The following is a 20,122-nucleotide window of genomic DNA, read 5'->3' as shown; positions in this document are numbered from 1 at the left end:
TGACTCACGGCAAAATGAGCTGCACTGGAGGGGCTAAAGTAATCATAATTAGTGGCCACAAAAAGCTCCTGAAGTACAAAAAAGTAATTAGAATGCAGGCACGAAGAAGAGCATCTGTACCTAACGTTACCTCATATTTTTAAACTTTCAGCAAAGGCAGTGTATAAAATCCAAAAAGATAAAGCCCAGCGTTTGCCTCCTAAGCCACTTAAATGTCAGAAACACTTGTCTTTGAAGGGAACCACCACTGTGAAAATCGTGTTCTGTCAGGCGTGCCTTGTATTGAGAGAACAGACGTGGCTGGTGCAATGTTAATTAAATCTGGAGATATGGCAAAAAGCAGGAAAATTGAGTATTTAATGTTAAATTTAGGCTGATAAAACAAGTTGATGGCTTGATGGCTTGGTTATGACAATGTACCAAAGTGTTTTGATTTTCCATGGTACCTCAGTTTTTTTTCTCCATTATTCTAAAAGCTTTTTTCTTTAATGGAAAAAAACACTCAAATTGGCATTTCCAGTAACCTTTCCAAAAGTGTGCAGTAGTTAAAATAATCTTGCTGAAAAAGAAAGAAGAACATCAGACTTCATCAGACACACTATTAAAGGCAGCGCTGGTGCAGCGCTAGGTTGCAAAGTGGCTTGCAACCGTGGTCAGATTAAAGCAGATTAAAAGTCTATATGGGATGGCCCTTTGGATGTGCACGCAGCAGCCGATCCATCAGCTGATGCATGCTGGGACTGAGATCACCTGATTTGCCGGTATTGTGGGTGAGCTTGACTTCATGGCACGCAGAACTGAAAAAAAGAGGAAATTTGTTTCGTCTTTGTCCAACCAGCTGACCATACTGCATACTGTATGCATTATATTACGACCTGTAAACCACTTAAGTACAAAGAAGTCCCCGTGTTTTAACCATTTTGCATCTCTACGTGTAGAAATCCAGCACAACATTGGCACGATCAGCGTGATCAGTCTTACTGAAATGGCCACGTAGCCTAACAACCTGGTGGTTATTATTGTGCTTTTGTGTGCACATGTGTATGTGTGTCTATTTATGTGGGCGACCCATTATGAGCTCTTGGAGAGGTCATTTGGCTGTTGACTCCCAGTCTCTGCCGGGAGCGGCTGTATAATTGCTACTCTAATTAGTCACTTTTGCCAGCCGGTAATTCATAGTCACCTTCAAGTGCTTCTCCCATATACACAAACACACACACACACATATACATACACACAATTTGGGGGATGCATACAGTAACATCCTGTGTACACCAAAGAGTTCTGTCGCTATCAGTCTCTTTTAATTGTTTCTTCTATTTTTGTAATTATAGGCTCTCAGACACCCGGTTTTGGATGCTTACAACAATTGACATGATAATGGTTTCCATGTTGACACGGAGCTGACGATGATTTATGGCAATTATGTGTTAGCAAACGGCACTTTGCTAATGAATCTGAAGGGTAGGGGTATTTCTGAAGCGTGACAGCTTGGCCTGCACAAGAGCCTTTGCTTTAATGGAGTCGGCATTGACTGAGGTGTGCAGGTTTCTCTGGTATGTAGAAATTTTCTGTACAAAAAAAAGAAAATTGTTTGGAGGAGATTCTTTTTCGGTTTTACTCTTTTTGTCATGAGAGAGACAAAATACCTAATTCAACCTCAGATGTCTGTGAGTAGGCTCCTACTTTAATGTTGCCTGATTGTTCTCTAAATATCAGATGCCTCAGGTTCTTGTCACTGCCCTTGTAGATATGAAACCATCATACTTCTGCATAACAGTCTGAATTTGTTTGTCTCTTTGACCCCTATGCTCTTTTTAGATCTACTCCCTTTATTAACAAAGATAAATTAAATATTCTCTTTACTTCTGTTGCTAAATTTTTGCATTGGTAACTACCCATATGTGGATTCTTTATCCTTGCATTGATCCTCCTGTTAAACACAAGGCTACATTATGCTGATGACCTTCTTTCTCTGTCATAATGGGATCATTTCCAGATTTGTTTGGTGCTTTAACATCCAATCCCCCAGCCAGTCAGATCCCTTTATTTTACACCTCTGTTTCCACTTCGCCTGCACTATAGCGTTCTTATTCCTTCCCTGGTCTCCCCTCCCCCCGCACAGCCGTCTGTAAAGTCACCTTCTTTCCAGTGCTCATCAATCTCTGTTGTGCATCTTTCCTCCAGCATGCCTTAAAGGCCCCCCTCCTTTGCTCCATTCTTCCACCTATTTTACTTCCTCTTTAAACCGTCTTTCAATCTGTGTCCTCAGTCACGTCACATTAAGTGCTGAAAAATAGATTAGATTGCATTAAATTTGTTTTTTACCAAAGTTGCCAATTAAATAATCATGTAAAGATAAATGCAAGGAACTTCAGCTTAAACATAATTATTTAAGACAACTAACAGTGAGCTGAGCAGAAATGTCAATTTTGCTTTGGTCATCAACCAAAGCACTGGACAAATGGCCAACAGCTACAGTTGTTAGAGGCAATTTATCCTGGACTGTTGGAGCAGCGATCAGATGGACTGACAGACATCCCTGCAAGCATGGCAAAGAATGGCTCCCATCAATGGTGGTCCATTTAAAATGGGTAAAACTCGCAAATCCTGCCATCACACAGTTAGCATGACAGTTGTGCTAATATTGCTAACGACACTACTTTATCAGTGTTGTAGAGAGTTGCACTTCCAAGTTAAAAAACTGGTCGAGGCATACTAAGGCTATAGAGGCTGGGCAGCAGAAACAGAGCAGTGGATATTGGTTCCAACTCTTCCAGTGACCAGTTTTACATTTTCTTCCCATGTGACCTCATGTGGTAGTGAAAGTGATGACATTCTCAAAAGTAAAAGTGGCTCTTCACAGAGTAGTTCAAAGGTCATGATGTATTCTGTTAACAAAGAGTCTGAGATTGGCACTGGTAACATGGTTTGCATTCCCTCTTCTGCCAACAGTCTTCTTTTTTACTTCATGGTGCTAAAATAAGGCTCGAAATATAATGATGTGAAAATAAAACGGTCAGTGTGGGGAATTAAGATTCTTTGTTTGTTTTTTAATAAAAGGGGGAAGCTACAACTATTACTTCGCATTGAGAGGTAGCTGAGATTAACATAAAGGTTGGAGGCATCTTGGGAGAGTACCCCTAAGGCTGTAATTAACAAATAAGCATAAGAATATCCTTATCCATCTTAAGTGTAATGAATGAGTTTCCTTAAGTATTGAGCCTTATTCTTTCTCCATCTACAAATCTGCCAGGATCCACTTGGGTCCAAGTGACTGAAATTTCATCATCAGACAGTGAGTGTGATGGCCTGTACAGGAATCTGTGTCCCTGGCTGGTTTTTGTACTGACTATGCGTGCACCCCAGACAGAGGACTACAAAGAAGTATCACAGGAATGACTGCTTGCCCATCGTGTCTCTAGCTGTCCATATACACAATAAATAATAAAGGTCCCTTTAAACCCAGAGCCTGTCTGCTCTGAGAAAACAGCAGACCATTTTCTGGGCAGTTTTTGGATGGTTCCAAAAGGTCTGCTGATTAGAGCTGATTGGATTTTTGGGGGACAAAAACAATAGGTACTCTGGAGTAGGTGCTCCTGAACAACAGCCTGGAAAAAAATCTATGCTGATTGGTCTAACACAGAAAGGACAACCACAAGAAAAACAAAAACCGTAAACTTGCAGAAGCCAAAGAAACAACAGAACAAATGAAAAAGATAACAAATAGAATTCCGAAGTGGATCGATTGGGCAGCGCAGGCTTTGGTTGCTTATTGGAGAAATTTTGCATGGGAGCAAGAGAGATAGACAAATGAGTGGTGGTGGTCAAGTGAGCCAGAAAATAAATGAGGAGATCTAGCAGTTTTGAGCCACAGAAATATAATATTACACTCCTTTTTTGCAGCAGCAGTTGAAATGCAAACATATACCTGCCCACACCTCTTTACATTCCCCATTGCCCCTTCATCCTGTCCACTGCACCTGCCATGTGTGTGCACAACCTGTCACACAGACATAGAGGCAGGAAACTGTGATGGAGACAACAATCTGGTTGTTGCATTTTTATAAAGTCCTGTAAGTACAAAGCTGTCTGTACATCAGGTGACTACTTTGCCTAATGGTCACAGGTCTTTGGCAAAGATACACAATGGTCTAATAGAAGCTTTTAGCTCCATGAAGAAAAGTTACTCAGAAAGAAAGTTCTGGATACTTCGGATGGAGGAAAAAAACTGCTGGGTATGAGCTTTAGAAGTGTGAGCAAACTAGCTGTTTCCCCTTTAGCGCACAGACATGAGAGTGTAGGACATTTTTGAACTGCTCTTCTGTTATTTGCTGGGTGCCTCGATAATTGTTTCTAAGGTTTTCCTTGTTGCAGCTGTGAGTCACTTTTCCTCCCAAGTTCTCCTCACCTCTTCGTACTTCCCTCCTAAAGTCTTTCCTCATATCGTTTCGTTTCCTCCGCCGTCTCTTTTCGTCCCTTTCTTTCTTTCATCTGCAGCCTCCCTCCTTCCCGTGCTGTCATCTCTCTGCCCTGCCACCTTCCAATCCCAGATCACCTCATCTCTCTTCATTCTCTACCTTTTTCTATCTCGTTTCTCCATCTCTTGTTTGAAGTTAAAAGGTTGGGTTGGATGACAGATCTCTTTAAGACTTTCAACTCCAAAGGACTTGAGGCAACAACTGCTCAGTCAAGTTCTAATGGAGACATTGGAGAAGAAGAAAAGGAGACAGAGTAAACTGCAGAGAGAAAAAGGAGAGTGAGACGGGTAGGGGGTAGGGGGTGGGGGGCAGATAGCAATTTTGTTTTCTTCTCAAGTGCCCCAAGAGACGGTGAGGGGTCTTTGATGTGTTATGTTTCCGGCCTATACATCTCTCTCACTCTCTTTCACGTTCCTTTCTTCGTCCTCTGGTTATTTCACATCTTCTGTCTCCTTTGTTTGTGTGTGTGGTTATTTATTTCATTCATTCATTCCTTCCGTCTGTCAATTTGCATGAGGCAGAGAAACGGGAACGTGGAGGGATTAGGGAATACTCAACTTTTTGCTTTGCTTTCACAAGCTAGGCGAGTCAGGAGTGCTCTCGTCAAGTTTAATTTCTGCTTTGAAGTTTTTGGAGTTTGACACGTAACGATGGGGATTTATGTCTTTGCATCTCTGCATGTACTGCGTGCGGGTGGGTGTTGTTACGAGCTGCGCGTCATCGCAGACTCTATGGCTCTTTCTTCCTCAGACACGCTGTGGAAGATCATCTGTTCGCACACACAGCAAATGCACACAGAACAATGCTTCTTTGTCCGAGTCCAGCTGGCATCTTCTCATTATTAGCAGTCTACTTTTTCCCGCAAACTCGAATTACTTATTTTTTTGGCAAGATGCCAAGCGCTCGTGCCACCTCCACCAGTTGGATTTCATCATCATCCTGTCTGAATGCAGTTCGTCATACTCCTTGGGTCTTGGTTCAGCACTTAACTGGTAGAGAACGGCTGCTTGTTGAAGCAGACCCTCGTCTTGTCAGTCCTATAAATACAGCTTGTGTATTTTTACGCACCGTTGTTTTAGCTTTATTTAAACCAAGAATGGAAAAACACAGCAAAATCTATAATGAGAGTGACTCAGACACTCACACAAACAAAGCATTAATTCACCGGATGTTTCAGCAGGATGCACCGAGCATTTTATTGCTTCTTGCAATGAAATTACGCGCTGCAGCTCTCGGACTGCATACAGTGGTATCGGATTTCCAATAATGTAAATTTATGTAGATTTTTTTATTGAGCAAGTTGGAAAAATTGGCGAACAACGATATAAATTGCATTCACAGCAGCAACACTGTTGTCAGACAGTGAAACAGAAAAACCACACTGCACTGGAGCGAAAAAACTAAAATAAAAAATAAAAAAAAGCAAGGCTGAGTTAACGTGGGCATGTTTTTCATTCTAGTGAGACACTGAGGAGAGATTTTCATAGCATGCTGAAAGATTTCACTTGTTTACTTGCACACATTCCTGCCTTCCACTGTGGCGATTATGGTATATTAAAATTACCCCAACGTTTTCAGCGGAAGGTAATTCATCACAAATTTGCCAGCGCAGCACTTTGACAAATGATGATTCTTTGCATTGAAATGAAAACTGAGCCTAATTGATTCGTATTGTCTGCATTCCCATTCGTGGTGTGTTGGTGCACTGATGTTACTGAAATAAGTCCACTGCTGGCTATGCATTTGGTAATTCTATTCATAAGGTAACTAAAAGATATTTTAACAGTCTTCCTGCCAAACAAACCTTCTCTATGGGCTGATTCAATATTGTAGGCAGAAGACTTACCTCTACAATAAAATGATATACACTCAATTAGCCCCCTGCAAAGTCACAAAATTCTTCCTGTAAAACAAAACCCTTACCTCGTTTAGTTTTTGGCGACGTCACCTTTAAGGTTGTCTCTTTGCACACCTTTGGACCAATTCCGGCACTGACAGGTCACATCAGAAGTGATCCTTGGCATTAACATGGTGCACATTCTGTACATTCATGCAGATCTGCCATTCTGACACATTCCAAAGACGTTTGCTGGACACAGTTCTGTCTCCCACGAGGGTCCATGAATTCCACTAAAGTCACTTTTATGTTCATGAAAGCAGAGATGACTTTGTGACAAAGCATTGTCATGCTGCACGTACCTTTGGGAAGATGTTAGGTTATGACCATTTAGAGATGCACATAATCAGCAGCAGTACTCAGATAAACTGAGGCATTCAATCAACATTTGTCTGGTATTAACAATGGCAGCGTGTGCCAAGGAAGCATTCCACACCCCATTACACCAGCAGCAGTCTGCAAGTAAAACAAGAAAGGTCAGAGCCATGAAGTCATGCATTCTGAGCCTATTCTGAGTCTACCATGGGCAGCTTCAGCAGAAATCAGTTTGTCATCTAATTAGACCATGTTGTTTTGCAAAAAGTCCTTTTTAGGTGTGCCCACTGTAGCTGTTGTTTTTGGCTAACAGGATTCAAGTATTATAGCTCATCTGCCAGCACTAACAACCATATCATGGTGAAAGTTACATTTTCATCCCCACTCTGCTGTTTCATGTGAACATTAGTTGAAGCTCCTGGCCTGCATCTATATAACTGTATGTAGGACACCTGTGCCGCACAGCTGGTTGAATATAAATTGTCTAAGCAGGTGTGCAGGGATTGATAATAAAGTGTATATTGGAGGTATTGGAAGCTTTTAACATCCACCAATCCAGGGTTAGGAACAGGTCCTCATCTATACTTTTATTATATGGATTTTTCTTTCACCTGGCCAGATGGAAATCTCACAGAACTGTGAAACTCATAACATTGTCTTCTTTGCATATCAACCCTATACTTACATCATCCTTAAAGATTTCCTGAATCCTTTTCCCTTTCACACTGCTTAATCTGATGGGGTCTGATATTTAAGATTAATAAAATGGAAGGTTGCTGTTGGCGTTTTAGTCTTGTTTACAGAGGTGTTCTTACATCTAAATTACATCCATAATTATTGAATTCGCAGAACCTCTGCCTGCAGTTGTCCAGTTGAATTTTCTTTCTGGTATCTTCTTAAACCTTTTAATTTGGGCAAAATATAAATATTTAGTGACTTTTAATGTTTAGAAAGAATCTAAACCATCAGCAGCTACTAAAATATTTTGTCAAAATAGTTTTTTGCTTTGTTTTTGTCTGCTTGCCTAATGTCGTCACATTGTTCACTCCTTCCTTATACCATTAAGAGGTCTCTCCACCTGACATCACAAGCCGACTAAGTCAGCGTCCTCTTGGGCAAAAAACACCGCGCCATTTTCCCTTTTGAAGACTGTAAGAGTAAATCACCCACTAGGTGCTCAGAGCTGTCTTTGAAATACTCCACAGCAAAAAGTGAAACGAAGCAGTAGTGTGCATGTGTAAATGTCAGAGGGATTAGAGCATGTGTGTGCCAGTGTACATAAGCGACTTTACATCTGGCAGCTGAGATTTAACCAGAGTGAAAAAAAAACCACTTTAAATTCCGACTGATAATGCACAAACCTTGTCCGGGGGATGAATTCAGCATGAGTCTTGCAAACATATGAAATCGAGAAAACCCCACGATGCACAGTGGACTGCTGACATTAGGGCCACAAGGTGTTTGCACACGCTTCTTTATGTCCTCAAATCCTAACTAGCTAATCAACGTTGATGCAGTTAGTTTCAATCGTATATGCAGCACCATCAAAACCACAAACACATTATCCCCCTGCAATTCTGAGCACCGACTCAGCAGATCGACATGCCGCATATGTGTTAAGCAGCTGTGCAGGATGATCACTGGTCGGCCAGATGTTGCATCTCGCACCTAAATAACAGGGAAAATGGAATGGATTGATTAGAACTCCCATCTGCTGCGCTAGGATGGTGCTAATAAGCAGGCTGCAGAGTGCTCTTTCCCAGAGAGGGAGGTTACCGCAGGCAGAGTGTTCAAAGGCTGTCGCAGGTTGTATCAGAGGGGCCGAGAGAGGAAGAGGTGAAGCACGGCCCGGTGAGTTTTGAGAGGCAAAGCCTAAAGCCGACAAAAGGGGAGCGACAGAGAGACAGATAGACGGGAGAGGGCCGGTGCACTCAATTAAATTGCACAGCAGGACGGGGTAAATGGTCAAACATGCCGAAGAGCACCGCAGTCAAGCATTTTTCAGAAGAGGTTAAACAGGTGATGTACTAATGCATTTCAGTCAGCGTTTAGTGGAGAGGAAAGCATTTAGTTTTCACTTCCCAAGCCAAGAATTAATGCACAAAAAAAGGGCTGTTTTTTTCCCACACTAAATCACAAAGTGGAGGCAAGCTCTAATAGAAAACAAACATCCCTCTTAAATGAGACACAGTACTGCAATATTAATTTATTCGCCCACACAATGTGGTCTCGGGAGGTGAGGGAGGGTTTTGAATTTACTAATTCTTACTGTAGTTAACGTCTGGTTAAAAATGAAAACCAAACAAAACACACCATAAACATCACCTCTGTCATTTAAAATCCCACGTATCCAAAATCAAGTCAGTTATTTCACCATTACTTGATTTACAAGTGTCAGTCAATCTGCTGTGTGCAACATATTTCACGCACTTCCTGTGATGAGAAGCAGCGGTTTCTGGCAGCAGAATGAGATCAAAGGATGTTTTTTTCCTTGGTGAACAGGGAGCTTTGTATTCCCTGACAAAGAACAAAGTTAAAGTGGTTTTCAGTATTGTGAGTCTATTTTTTGTGCAAGTCAGTGACATAAAGGCTGTTCTTTTTTTTTCTTTGGTTGTCTTCTGTTGACACTAACGCACATCATCAGGCGCCGTATACGTAGCCATCTCTAGCCTGTTGTTCTTGTTTTGAACTGATGTCTTCTGAGTCAGGTCATTAAAAAAATATGCACAATACACAGCATATGCACAAAGCATAAATATTATGTCTTAAAATGTTTTATCATCATGGTAAAAAGAAAGTACACCCTGTTTATATTCTGAGGTTTTATGTATATATAATAGAAAATGGTAAATATAAGCGCAGACTCTTACTGCTTCCATTCAGAGCGTAAGTAGCAGCCAGGTCCTGTTAATCAAATGTACTTGATTAAGTGCTCATGAGCAAGTGTGAGCACCTCTATAAAAGCGGTTTTGGCAGTTTGCTGGTCTGCAGCATTCAGGTGTGTGTTAACACAAGGACCCAAGACATCAGCAATGATCTTAGAGGCACAGTTGTTGCTGCTCATCAACACAGATGATGTCAAACTCAACCACTCCAAGGTCAGACTGTAAATAATATTTAAATTCTAAATAAATAATGATGGTATATAATGTCTTGTGTTGTTTAAAGCATCTAATTTGAGACCCAGCAAAGACTAAATTAATTTTTTATTATGTCCTGATATGTAAAACCTTAGTCGTGACTGAGAGTGTATTTTCTATTTACCATGACTGCATACAGGGTACAACAACTTGAGCATGCACTGGGCAAATATCAGAAATGATGAAATAAAAGCAGTCCCTGTTTTCATGTTTAATGAAGAAAAGCTTGTTTTGAATAACAGAATGTTTGATGAAGAAAAGTGTGTGTTTGAAGCTTCTTCCGATTTACTTTTATCATTTGGAGATACAAACCTGCATTCAAAGTGCCACTTATAAATCTACCCTAAACTTGCTGCACTCCTGTAGCCTCACAGCGACATTCCCACTTCTCTCCTCATGGTTTAAGGTCAGAACTATTTTGTTTCATCTAAACAAAGTTTGTGCTGCCAATATTCATCAAGCTTTTTCTTGCTCTGTGATGAATGATTTCACTCTTGGAAAAAATCCATAGACGCTTTCTTCGTGCAGTATCCTTCACACTGTCACTCGTTTCAACAAATAATCCACGTGCCAACTCCCATGCGCTACCGTGACTATTTTTCAATTCGAAGTTGCATGGAGGGCTAATTGTACATGAAATAATTTTCCCCAAAGGCCACCTTATCCGTTCCCCCTAACAGCTGCTGCTGCTTGTGTTTCTTTTACGTTCAGTAGCCTGCTGATGCTCCTCTACTTGTACTGAGTTTCATGAACGTTCACCTCTCTTCTTGGAGGAGCTTCTTTTTCACGTGGAGCCATATTCTATTAAAAACACCCAAGGCCAAAACCTGAGCAAACAGTAATTGAAACTAGCTCACATCATGCTGATGGTTCTGCTGATACCTTTACACTTTGCAAAACTTAGATGGTGCACTGTTTAAGCTGCTTTACAGATACTGAATACACGCAAGCTGCTTTGGAACCCACTTTCAATCTAGCTCAGGGATGTCAAACTCATTTTTTATTATCATGGGCCACATAAAACCCACTTTGATGTTAAGTGGGTGGGACCAAAGAAACTCACCTTTCCATCAGTCTAAGTAGGTTTAACTACACATTAACTAACCATTGTAGAAAACCAAATTTCCTATTATTGTAGAACCTTTCTGTCCTGTAATAGTTTATTTATTTCTTCATTACTTTGATGTAGTGTAACCAGCCATGGGTCCAGTCCAAAGTTTATACACTCCTTCACATTTTCCTGTGCCATCCATAGGGCCAGATTGGAGTCTTTGCTGGACCGATTCTAGTCCCCCGGCCTTGTGTTCGGCACTTCTCATCAAGATCCTTTTTTTATGCTGTGTCTAACTGTCATATCTCTTGTCATGCCTGATCTGTTCAATATGCAGGGATCTTATTGGCAAATATAAATTAGTGCAGAAGGAAAGTCTTTTGGCTGTAGGGGTCCAAAGCCATGGTTTTACGGGTTCTTCTATAAACCTGCTTGTGCAATTAGCCTTAAATAGAAATTACATTTTGTAACAACTTGCTGCAGGTGGACTCCTAGATTCTACTTTGAGATATGTATTTTTAATTGCTGTTTTTTAATAATACATAGGATCAAATGCACTTTTAAATTAATGATTACCATTCCTGTAAAATGCTAGTTATCAAAATGTCTACAAGTAAAAAGATATTAAAAAACTCCATTTTAATTTCAGAAGGTGTCCTGAAACAGTGGTAATAAGTTCATATTTAATGTAATCACAGCAAGGCACCAGTGAAGTGTTACTTAAAACAGAAAAATGATTCAGGATACTCGTGACTTTCCTGAATAACCTTTTAATCCAAGCTCCATTTATCTCTCTGGGTTTTCCTCTCAGATATGCGATAAGGAGTGGCATTACTATGTCATCAATGTGGAGTTCCCAGTGGTGACGCTCTATGTGGACGGAGTGACCTATGACCCCTACCTGGTGACGGACGACTGGCCCATCCACCCCTCACAGATTGATGTTCAGCTCACAGTCGGTGCCTGCTGGCAAGGTGAGCAGCCAAAGCTGATGATGACACCAGATAGTGGTGCAGGTATTCAGTTAATGTTCTTCAACAGAATTCATTCATCTTGTGGGCAATTAAAAAAAAAAGTGCAACTAAAACGAAAGTTTGAATATGAAGGTCATTGTAATTTGAAGTATTTTGAGAATCCTCCTGCTGCTTCTATACGTGAGAAGGTTCAGGGATAACACTGCTGAAGTATTTGCACTGAGGGAGTCACCGAGTGTGGAACGTGTTCTTTGGCCTTGAATGAACAATGTAATTAAGAAGAGCACTTAGTCTGCCTCTGACAAATGACTGAACGAGTGTGAATGAAGGCGTACAATTAAACTGTCCTCTAAACTGATAGCTGCCACTAATTGCATAAGGGTAGAAGAAAGAGGATTTTTTTTCTCACACAGTACAGCATGCTGCTGATTTGATAGCCCAAATGAGACTGCTCAGTGATGCTTAGCCTTACATAAAGATGGCTCTCAATGTGGGGAGCAGCAGCAGGTCATCATGTGTGGCTTTGATTTGCATTCCTCCTCCTTTACTCCACCTCCCTCTCCCATTTTTTTTTCATTGAACACTGTACGCCTTCAGGAAGATTAAAGGGGCCTTGAATAGTGAAGGGAGTTCAGACACTATTTGTGCTTTCCTTGTTGGGGCCAGTCTCAGTCGTGTATTGTAAAGGCAGTACTGAAATCTGAACATAAGCCATTAGCGACATAAATAGCCTTTTCAAAGCACAGAGTTAAGTATCCAGTATGTTGATTGCAAACATGCTTGCAAAGTTGCGCTCGTCTGTTGTCTAACTCGCCCAGTTTGGGCTGTAAATGTGTTTTCAGAGCAAAAGAAAAAGACAGAAAGTGAACACTTACTGACGTGCAGTAGCAGTAGCACGTCTTTGCTTATTATAGCTGCTTACTGATGGGCTTTACAGAAACAGTCGGATGCTGATAGAGAGTTCAGGCAGGATATAATATGATGGAGTGTGGTGGCACAGTAAATAAAAACAGATTTGTCAGCTCTAAGTGCTCCACTGATATTCTGGAGTATTTAATTCAATGTAATGATTTAATTTCATGGTTCATAAGTCTTAACTGGCCAGTCAGCATTGTCTAGAAATTGATTCTGTCCTGACTACAGCAAATTGATTTAATCTAGAATTATTGTGTTACATACAGTCACCCAAATAAGCCATTCTGGTTGTTGTAACAAGGTCTGTAGTGTTGCTACATGTGCTTCAGACTGATTAAACTCATTAACAGGTGATCATGGTCTGCTTTTTAAGAGCCTGGTAAAACACCAACGTGAAAAATACTTACTGTGTGTACACACTGTGTGCTTTAACACTCATTCTTTTTGCAAATCGGTTGCAGAATTAACCAAACAACCAGCCTAAGAACAGAAATCAGGCTTCTTAGTTTGTTATTACTTGTTGTTTAGTGTAAACTGCCCAACATTAGTTCGAGATTGCCGTGAAGTCAAGATCAGCTGCATTGCTGGCAGTTTACCTGATCTTAGCACCATCTTAGCATTCTGCATGGCTCAGTTGTGACCATTCGGCACATCCATTTGGCAAATCTAATGTAGCTCTCTATTTTAGTTGCTTTAGCCTGCCTTGAGCTGCTATGCATCTGCAAGCCACTGTCCACCCCAGTCCAGCCCAGCTCTTCCCTTTTATCCCATATCTGAATGAATCAGTGTTATGTTGTCTTGAAGCCTGCTCTGTTCTGTGTTTGGATCTTGCTGTTGGGGTTCCTCCCAGAAAAAACCGGCTCCTGCACATAGAAATACCAATACAAATCCAAACAGCCTGGAATATTATATGCTGGGATGATTCATCCTCATTCTGAGATTTGGGATCTTTCTCTACGAAGACGTTATGTCTGGGTGAGCACTAAGCAGCATCCGCCCCTTCTGCACATGCACACACAAAGGTGTGTGATGGTTGCTGTTGGATGAATGCACGGTTAAAGTAGCTTCAACTTAAGTAGAAAAAAAATAGTTCCTGTTCTGTTGAGGTCTGAAATACTTATACACTTCAGTTGGACGATTTACATAAACTATAATACTTTTGGCTTTCCACTCCTCAACAGTTAATGCATGCTGAACTTTAATCCCTCATCCTTACAGTGAGTGAAAAGAAAACAAAACTATATGCTAACCATCTTAAAATCAGACTTATTGAAACTACAGACAGCACTGTATTAATGGAGGTATGCTTCTTTGTGAGTGGTGGTGGTGAGGGAGGTTAGTTCTAGTAACAGATGAATTTCTATGTGCAAAAATACTGTGCAGGTGTTTATAAGGCTATGTTTACAGTTCTGGACTGTCTGATATGATGACAGCATCTTTCCAGGTGGATCTGCATTCATTGAAATGAGTGAGAGGCCTGTGCTGTGAATGAACGGCTAAAGTCTAAGTACAAAAACTTTAATATGCAAAGACAGACATGGATGGTATTAGCCTCATGGTTAAAATCAGTCTTAAACCTACAAGAATCCATTGGCCATAATTGTGCATAAACAAAGTCTTTCCTGCTAACCTGCTAGTGAAACAACAAAGCTTATTTGGCTGCACATCTGCCCACCTTTTTTCCACACTCTCCTATTTTCTAATAAAAGTGTTTTCCCCCCATCAAACCTTCTGCTTCCACCTTGGAGAGTAAGTGCTGGCTGTGTACTCCTCACACAGTCAGTCTATATTTACCCTCTGACCTGGCGGAGGGTGTTCATGTTCGGAAGTATGTAACAGCCAGATAGCAAAGAGCAACACGCTCATCCTGCCTCGTTCTCTTCATTCCTCAAGTGTGTAATCACACACCGTTGGTCTGCCTCTGGAGCTCCCCTCCTCGCAGCGGTAAACATGCAGGAAGTAATTTTGATGATTTGCACTGCTGAGCCATAAATATATCTGTATGTAGAGTGTATTGAATAAATACAGGCTCACAGGTGTTGATACTCATACATTATAAGTGTAAAGCTAAACGAGGGAGCCACATCTTTCATATTTACACTTAAGTAATGATCCTGTTTCCAGCTCACCCATGCCTCTCCACCTCATCTGTTGTTTTCGAAACGACGCAAATAAAAAAGAGTGAAGCTCTATACGGCTGCACATATCGGGCAAAGAGAGCTGACGCCACATAAAGACCAGTCTCTGTAAAGTGGAATGATCAGCGATTTTATCACCCGTATCATTCCTGCTCTGAAGCATCTCAGTAATCCCCTCTCCTCTGCTTTTCCGTTTTTATCCTCTGTCTGGGACCCTTAATGGTTTCTCTGGCCGCGGCCTAAATTGATAACATCTGTCAGTGTGGGACTAAGTGGAAAGGTGGACATCTTAAGAGAAGGCAGGGGAAGGGAAGAAAAACGTAACTGAGCATGGGAGTGAGAATAAGGGAAGCATGAAGTAAAAGGAAACTATGGCTTTGGCATAATTTGGTGTCTGTTAATCCAAATGTGACTTTGTGGTTTTATGAGATAGACTGAAGTCGCCTGACAGCCTGGCACTTGGCAGGGCATCAGCCAGCACGTATAAAGACATGGCTGCGGTTGTGGTAATTTAACTGAACTGGAGTGGAGTAACATGGAGTGACTTGATGTCAGTGTGGCCCTGTCGCTCCACACAGTAAAATGTGAATACACTTACAGGTGATTGGTATCAGGAATAGACTGTATACACTGATCCAGTAACAACCACTACTTTCCTGTCAAGCTTGTAGTTCTGTACAACACATAACACAGCTTAAAGTGACACACTTGACACATTTACCTCTTAATGGCCTCGGTGGTTAATTTATGTCAGTTTACAACAGCTGCTGAACATTTTCATCAGCTCGCTTAAGTACAATCATCATAAAAAGAAATGCTAACTCTTGCCTTGCTGTCTATACGAATGTAACCAGTGTCAGAAATCATACTGATTCTCTTTTTTATTTTTTTAAGTGTATTAAAAATGAAAAACTATAATGACATTAGTTGTTCATAGAGTTTTCAATTCAAGTGTTACAAAATTGCACCTTTATTACTGGATACCATTTATTGCTATGATAAAGACGTGTACACTTGGTAATTACTTGAGGCTAAAAGTATAGAAGCACCTGACTCAATGAATGAGGCATTAAGGTAAACAAAGACAATTTGCTTGATTATTCTCACTTAACATGTTATACTTAGAGGCTTCTAGGAAGGCAAATGTCACACAGCCACCATCTTCATTGCCACAGACACCATATATTTCGATTCAGGCTTCAGAACAGCCAGCAGATTTGCTCTACAGCCTTCAAATAAATATGCTACACTATATAAGCTTATATTCTGCTCGTGTGTAGCTGGTTTGACAAGCCTAAGCAGTTACAAAAAGGTATATGTCTAAAGCTTGACAAGACAATTGCAGTTCTTTGAGCAGAAAATAGTTTGAAAAGAACATTTTCAAAAGTCTGTTTCCTGCTTGCTTTTTCCAAACTCTTCCATTAACTTTCGAGTAGGTGTATGGGAGCATTTGTCACACAAGCATGACTGGGGACTTGCACCTAAATTCATGAACTGGACAGTAAGCTGAAGTGTTAGGGGGTAAGAATTTTTATATCTACCCCTCTATTTCCCACTTCCTAGTCAAGAAAAAGGCTTCATCTGTTTCTCATCTAAGAAGGCAGGCGAGCAGATGACAAGCAACTGGGTTGATAAGATCCCCCGGGTAGATCACATCAACTGGTAGGACTCTGTTGTCTGCCCCGTGGGTGATAAGGGAGCTCTATCTGAGTAGTCACTGTGCACAATGTAGCTGCAGGTCAGCAATCATAGCCTCTCTGACTTGAAGGGCTGGATTCACTGCTCCCCATTTCTGTCATGTTTTCTCACCAGGAGAGCGAGGCATGATAAAGTGTATCCAGTAGTGGTCAGTTGTGTCTCCATCTGTGCTGACTGAGCCATTCAAGAGCTAAATGCATCACTTAAGACAGTAATAAATGTGCCGTTACAATTAGAAGGTACTGGGTGACCCCGACAAGTAAAGTTTATCATCATAAAAGTATAAAGAGTTTTCAAGAGTGTGGGGGTCTATTGTATTGAAATAGAAAGGGAAATAGACGTACTCTCCTGCTTCTGTTTTTTTCCTCTCTGGCCTATGATGACTTAATAAGAACAAAAAAATAACTTGTAGTTATTAAGACAAAGAAGAAGCGCTAAATGAGCACAAGTCTCCACCAAGGCAGCTCATTCCCTTTCTTTAAAGCTGTAACTCATTTTGGGATCAACTTGAGAGAAAGGCAGATGTGAAATGTAAAAGTGAGGTCAGAGGTCAAATGTGAAATGATATTTGAATGCAAACTACAATGTGATATTTAGAATCCACATATACCAGTATCACTTCATAACTACTACCAATACAAACAAAGGCAGTAAAATTATAGTTTAAAGATGAAAGACATTTTATGAAAGCTAGATCCTATTTGACATTGAAGAAGAGGTCAGAGGTCCATCATAGTGATGTGATATTTGGAATCCAGTTACAATAATACAAACAATGGCAGTAAGAAACATAGTTTTAAACAGCTCTGGATATCATTATTATCACTTTGACCTTCAGATCAATGCTTTGACCTTGAAGGAGAGGTCAGAGGTCAAATGTAACATGATCTTTGAAATCTTTAAACATTGGCTACTACATCCTGAAAACACACACCACATAGTTTCTAATTTATGAGGCTTTTTTTTTAAATCAATAAATCAGTGAGTTGACGTTAAAGACTTTGGTGGATGTCAGCCAAAATTTAACAGATTTAACACCCCCACTAAATTGATCAGAATTCATTAAATCAATTACATAAACGCTGCCAAAAACATAACCTCCTTGGCAGAGGTAAGTATGGCTGGCGTAAGGACAGTATATCCAGGGGGAGTTTTCATTTTTGTAAATGACTCTTATTTTTGTCAAATCCAGTAATACTTGTGCACTGGAGCCTTGCATGAAAGCTAATACCTTTGCCACAGCTGTTCAGTCATCAAACTTTGAGGTCCTGAAGATTGAGCATGAATGGGTCTTGTCCTTCAACAGACACAGGCGTGTCCTGATAAAAACATGGCGACCATCGCAGACAAATGTTATTGTCAGTACTTTGGCCTTTAACATCTATAGCCCAAAGGGCTGCCAATTCCTTCATATTACCCTGCAGATTGTGCCACTGACACCTACCTGCAGCAGTTTCACAGCAGGGATCCATAGTACTCAACTACTGAAGTATACCTGCTTTTAAAATGTTCAGAGCTAGTTCAGTCATTAGGAAGGAATTGTCAGAAGAAAAACTGCAGCACCACATAACGTGTGTAAGGATCCTCCAGAGGTAAAGATTGTTACAGCCTATTTACCATCTGTATGAGCTGAGATACTCAAAGATGCCTGGCAGTAAAGTAAAGGCAGTAAAAATAATGTGTTACATCTGGAATCCTACCCAGGGCCCACTGTCTACAGCTGCAGGATTAAGGAATGTGTCTACTGGACACAGAGGCTGAAGTTCACAGGGCAGGTCAGAGCAAAACGAGATCAACTTATAAAGAATCTACTTACAATGCAAAAGTGGAAAAAACACACTGGCATCCGAGTTACGGGTTAATGCGGTTAATAACAGATTAGCTCAAGGCTAATAGATAACTGGACCCAGTCCCTCACTTGCTGTATCTACTGAGTAATTAGATGCAAAGCAAGTGGCAATCATGGAAGAATCTGTGGACATGCCTGATTTTGGCCAAAGCTGTACATATTTTCCCAACATTAAGAAGCAGGTGTGAAAAAAATTCCTGGATTTGCCTGCAGCAGTCACTTGAGAGCAGGTGGATCAGGGCACAGAGTCTCTCAGAAGTATGTTGAGAGGCAAGACAGATAAATTAATCACGAGTGGAAGACTTTCTCTTGGTATGCACCCTTCCCATCGGTCACTGCTTCACTTCATCCTCCAAATGTGTTTGATCAATGAGCCAGTTTGGATTTTGTTGTTATATGAGGGGAATGTTCAATACTTTTAGTGCTTTGGTGGATTACCGCCAGAATTAGAGACCAAAAGAGGGAAAAGGAAGAGAGAAATGAAAGGAAGGACAGGAATCCAAAGGTGACGTTTTGATACCCAGAGCTGGTAACCTTTCAGCTAATGAGTGGTTTGGAGACTCATATCGCTGGTATTGGCCTTTATGGAGTTCAGAGGACAGCCTTTAAATGTGTTGACTTTTTCCTTACCTTTATTTAGCCTGGATGGGCTGGCAGAGGAGCACTTGCACTTATACAGCAGTACCCTTCCACTTAATCATAGGTTGGGAGACACAATTGGGCCAATTATAACCATTATTTGACCTAAAGGACCATAAACCAGTGGTTTACTGTAACTAAATGTTTACATGACCTTCTGTAATGATTCCAGAAAAAGTGGAAAAATGATTTTCATTTATCTGAATTGTAGTAGTACGCACTGTTTTATCTGTTTGTTGTTGTTTTCTGCAGGTGGGGAGGTGACCAAGCCGCGGTTCACTCAATATTTCCGGGGAAGCCTCTCTGGACTGACCATCCGACCAGGAAAGATTGAGAGTCAGAAAGTCATATCCTGTCTGCAGGCCTGCAAAGAGGGACTGGACATAAACTCCCTCGAGAGTCTGGATAAGAGTATAAAGGTACACGTACACAGAGATAAAGGAGGTGTTTCAAAAAGAGGGACTGCAGTAAAACCTCTCATCTTGGTTTAAAGTGTCAGATAATAGTGCAGATCACATCAGTTCAGTGAAGAGAATGGATATTAAAAGAAACAGAGGATGGGCTTTTTTCAGTGTTTTAGATACCAAAAGCCAAACAATAACTGAATGACTCGCTGAATTCAAGTGTGGTACTGTAACAGGATCCCAGTGTTGCCATAAGTCAGTTCATGGAATCTCCTAGATATTCCACAGTCAGGAAGTAAAGTGTTTAAGAAACAAACCAACTCAGTCATGAAGTTGCAGACCACATAATGTTACGGGGTTAACACTCTAAACGCTCCAAACCTCCTCTGCCATTAACATCAGCACAAAAGCAGTGTGCCGGGAGCTTCGTGGCAACTCCTGTAGGTGTTCTGTGTATGTGACCCAGTACGTTTGTCAGTATAGCGTAATTTCACAAGGAATGTGTTGCGTATATACATGTAAGCTGACCTCAGTAGAGTGGTTCAGCTGTTATCCAGACTAACAGAGGCTACGGTCACCTGCACGTTCCTGAAGCACACCAGTCAGCTTGTACCGTATTAC

The 20,122-nt window shown here is 40.9% G+C and overlaps 1 protein-coding gene across 1 annotated transcript in view; it reads left to right on the top strand.

The window, feature by feature from the left end:
• Positions 1-20,122, top strand: part of LOC134641025 (calsyntenin-2-like) — a 307,592-nt gene that overhangs the window by 257,045 nt on the left and 30,425 nt on the right. Inside the window, exons 9-10 of the mRNA XM_063493204.1 lie at positions 11,696-11,858; positions 19,350-19,516. Coding sequence (XP_063349274.1) covers positions 11,696-11,858; positions 19,350-19,516 — 330 coding nt within the window. The remainder of the gene's footprint in view (positions 1-11,695; positions 11,859-19,349; positions 19,517-20,122) is intronic.

Source organism: Pelmatolapia mariae, linkage group LG14 (genome assembly GCF_036321145.2).
Source record: "Pelmatolapia mariae isolate MD_Pm_ZW linkage group LG14, Pm_UMD_F_2, whole genome shotgun sequence".
Taxonomy (NCBI): domain Eukaryota; kingdom Metazoa; phylum Chordata; class Actinopteri; order Cichliformes; family Cichlidae; genus Pelmatolapia; species Pelmatolapia mariae.
Note: the sequence above shows the minus strand (reverse complement) of the source record. Positions and strands in the feature narration are given on the sequence as shown.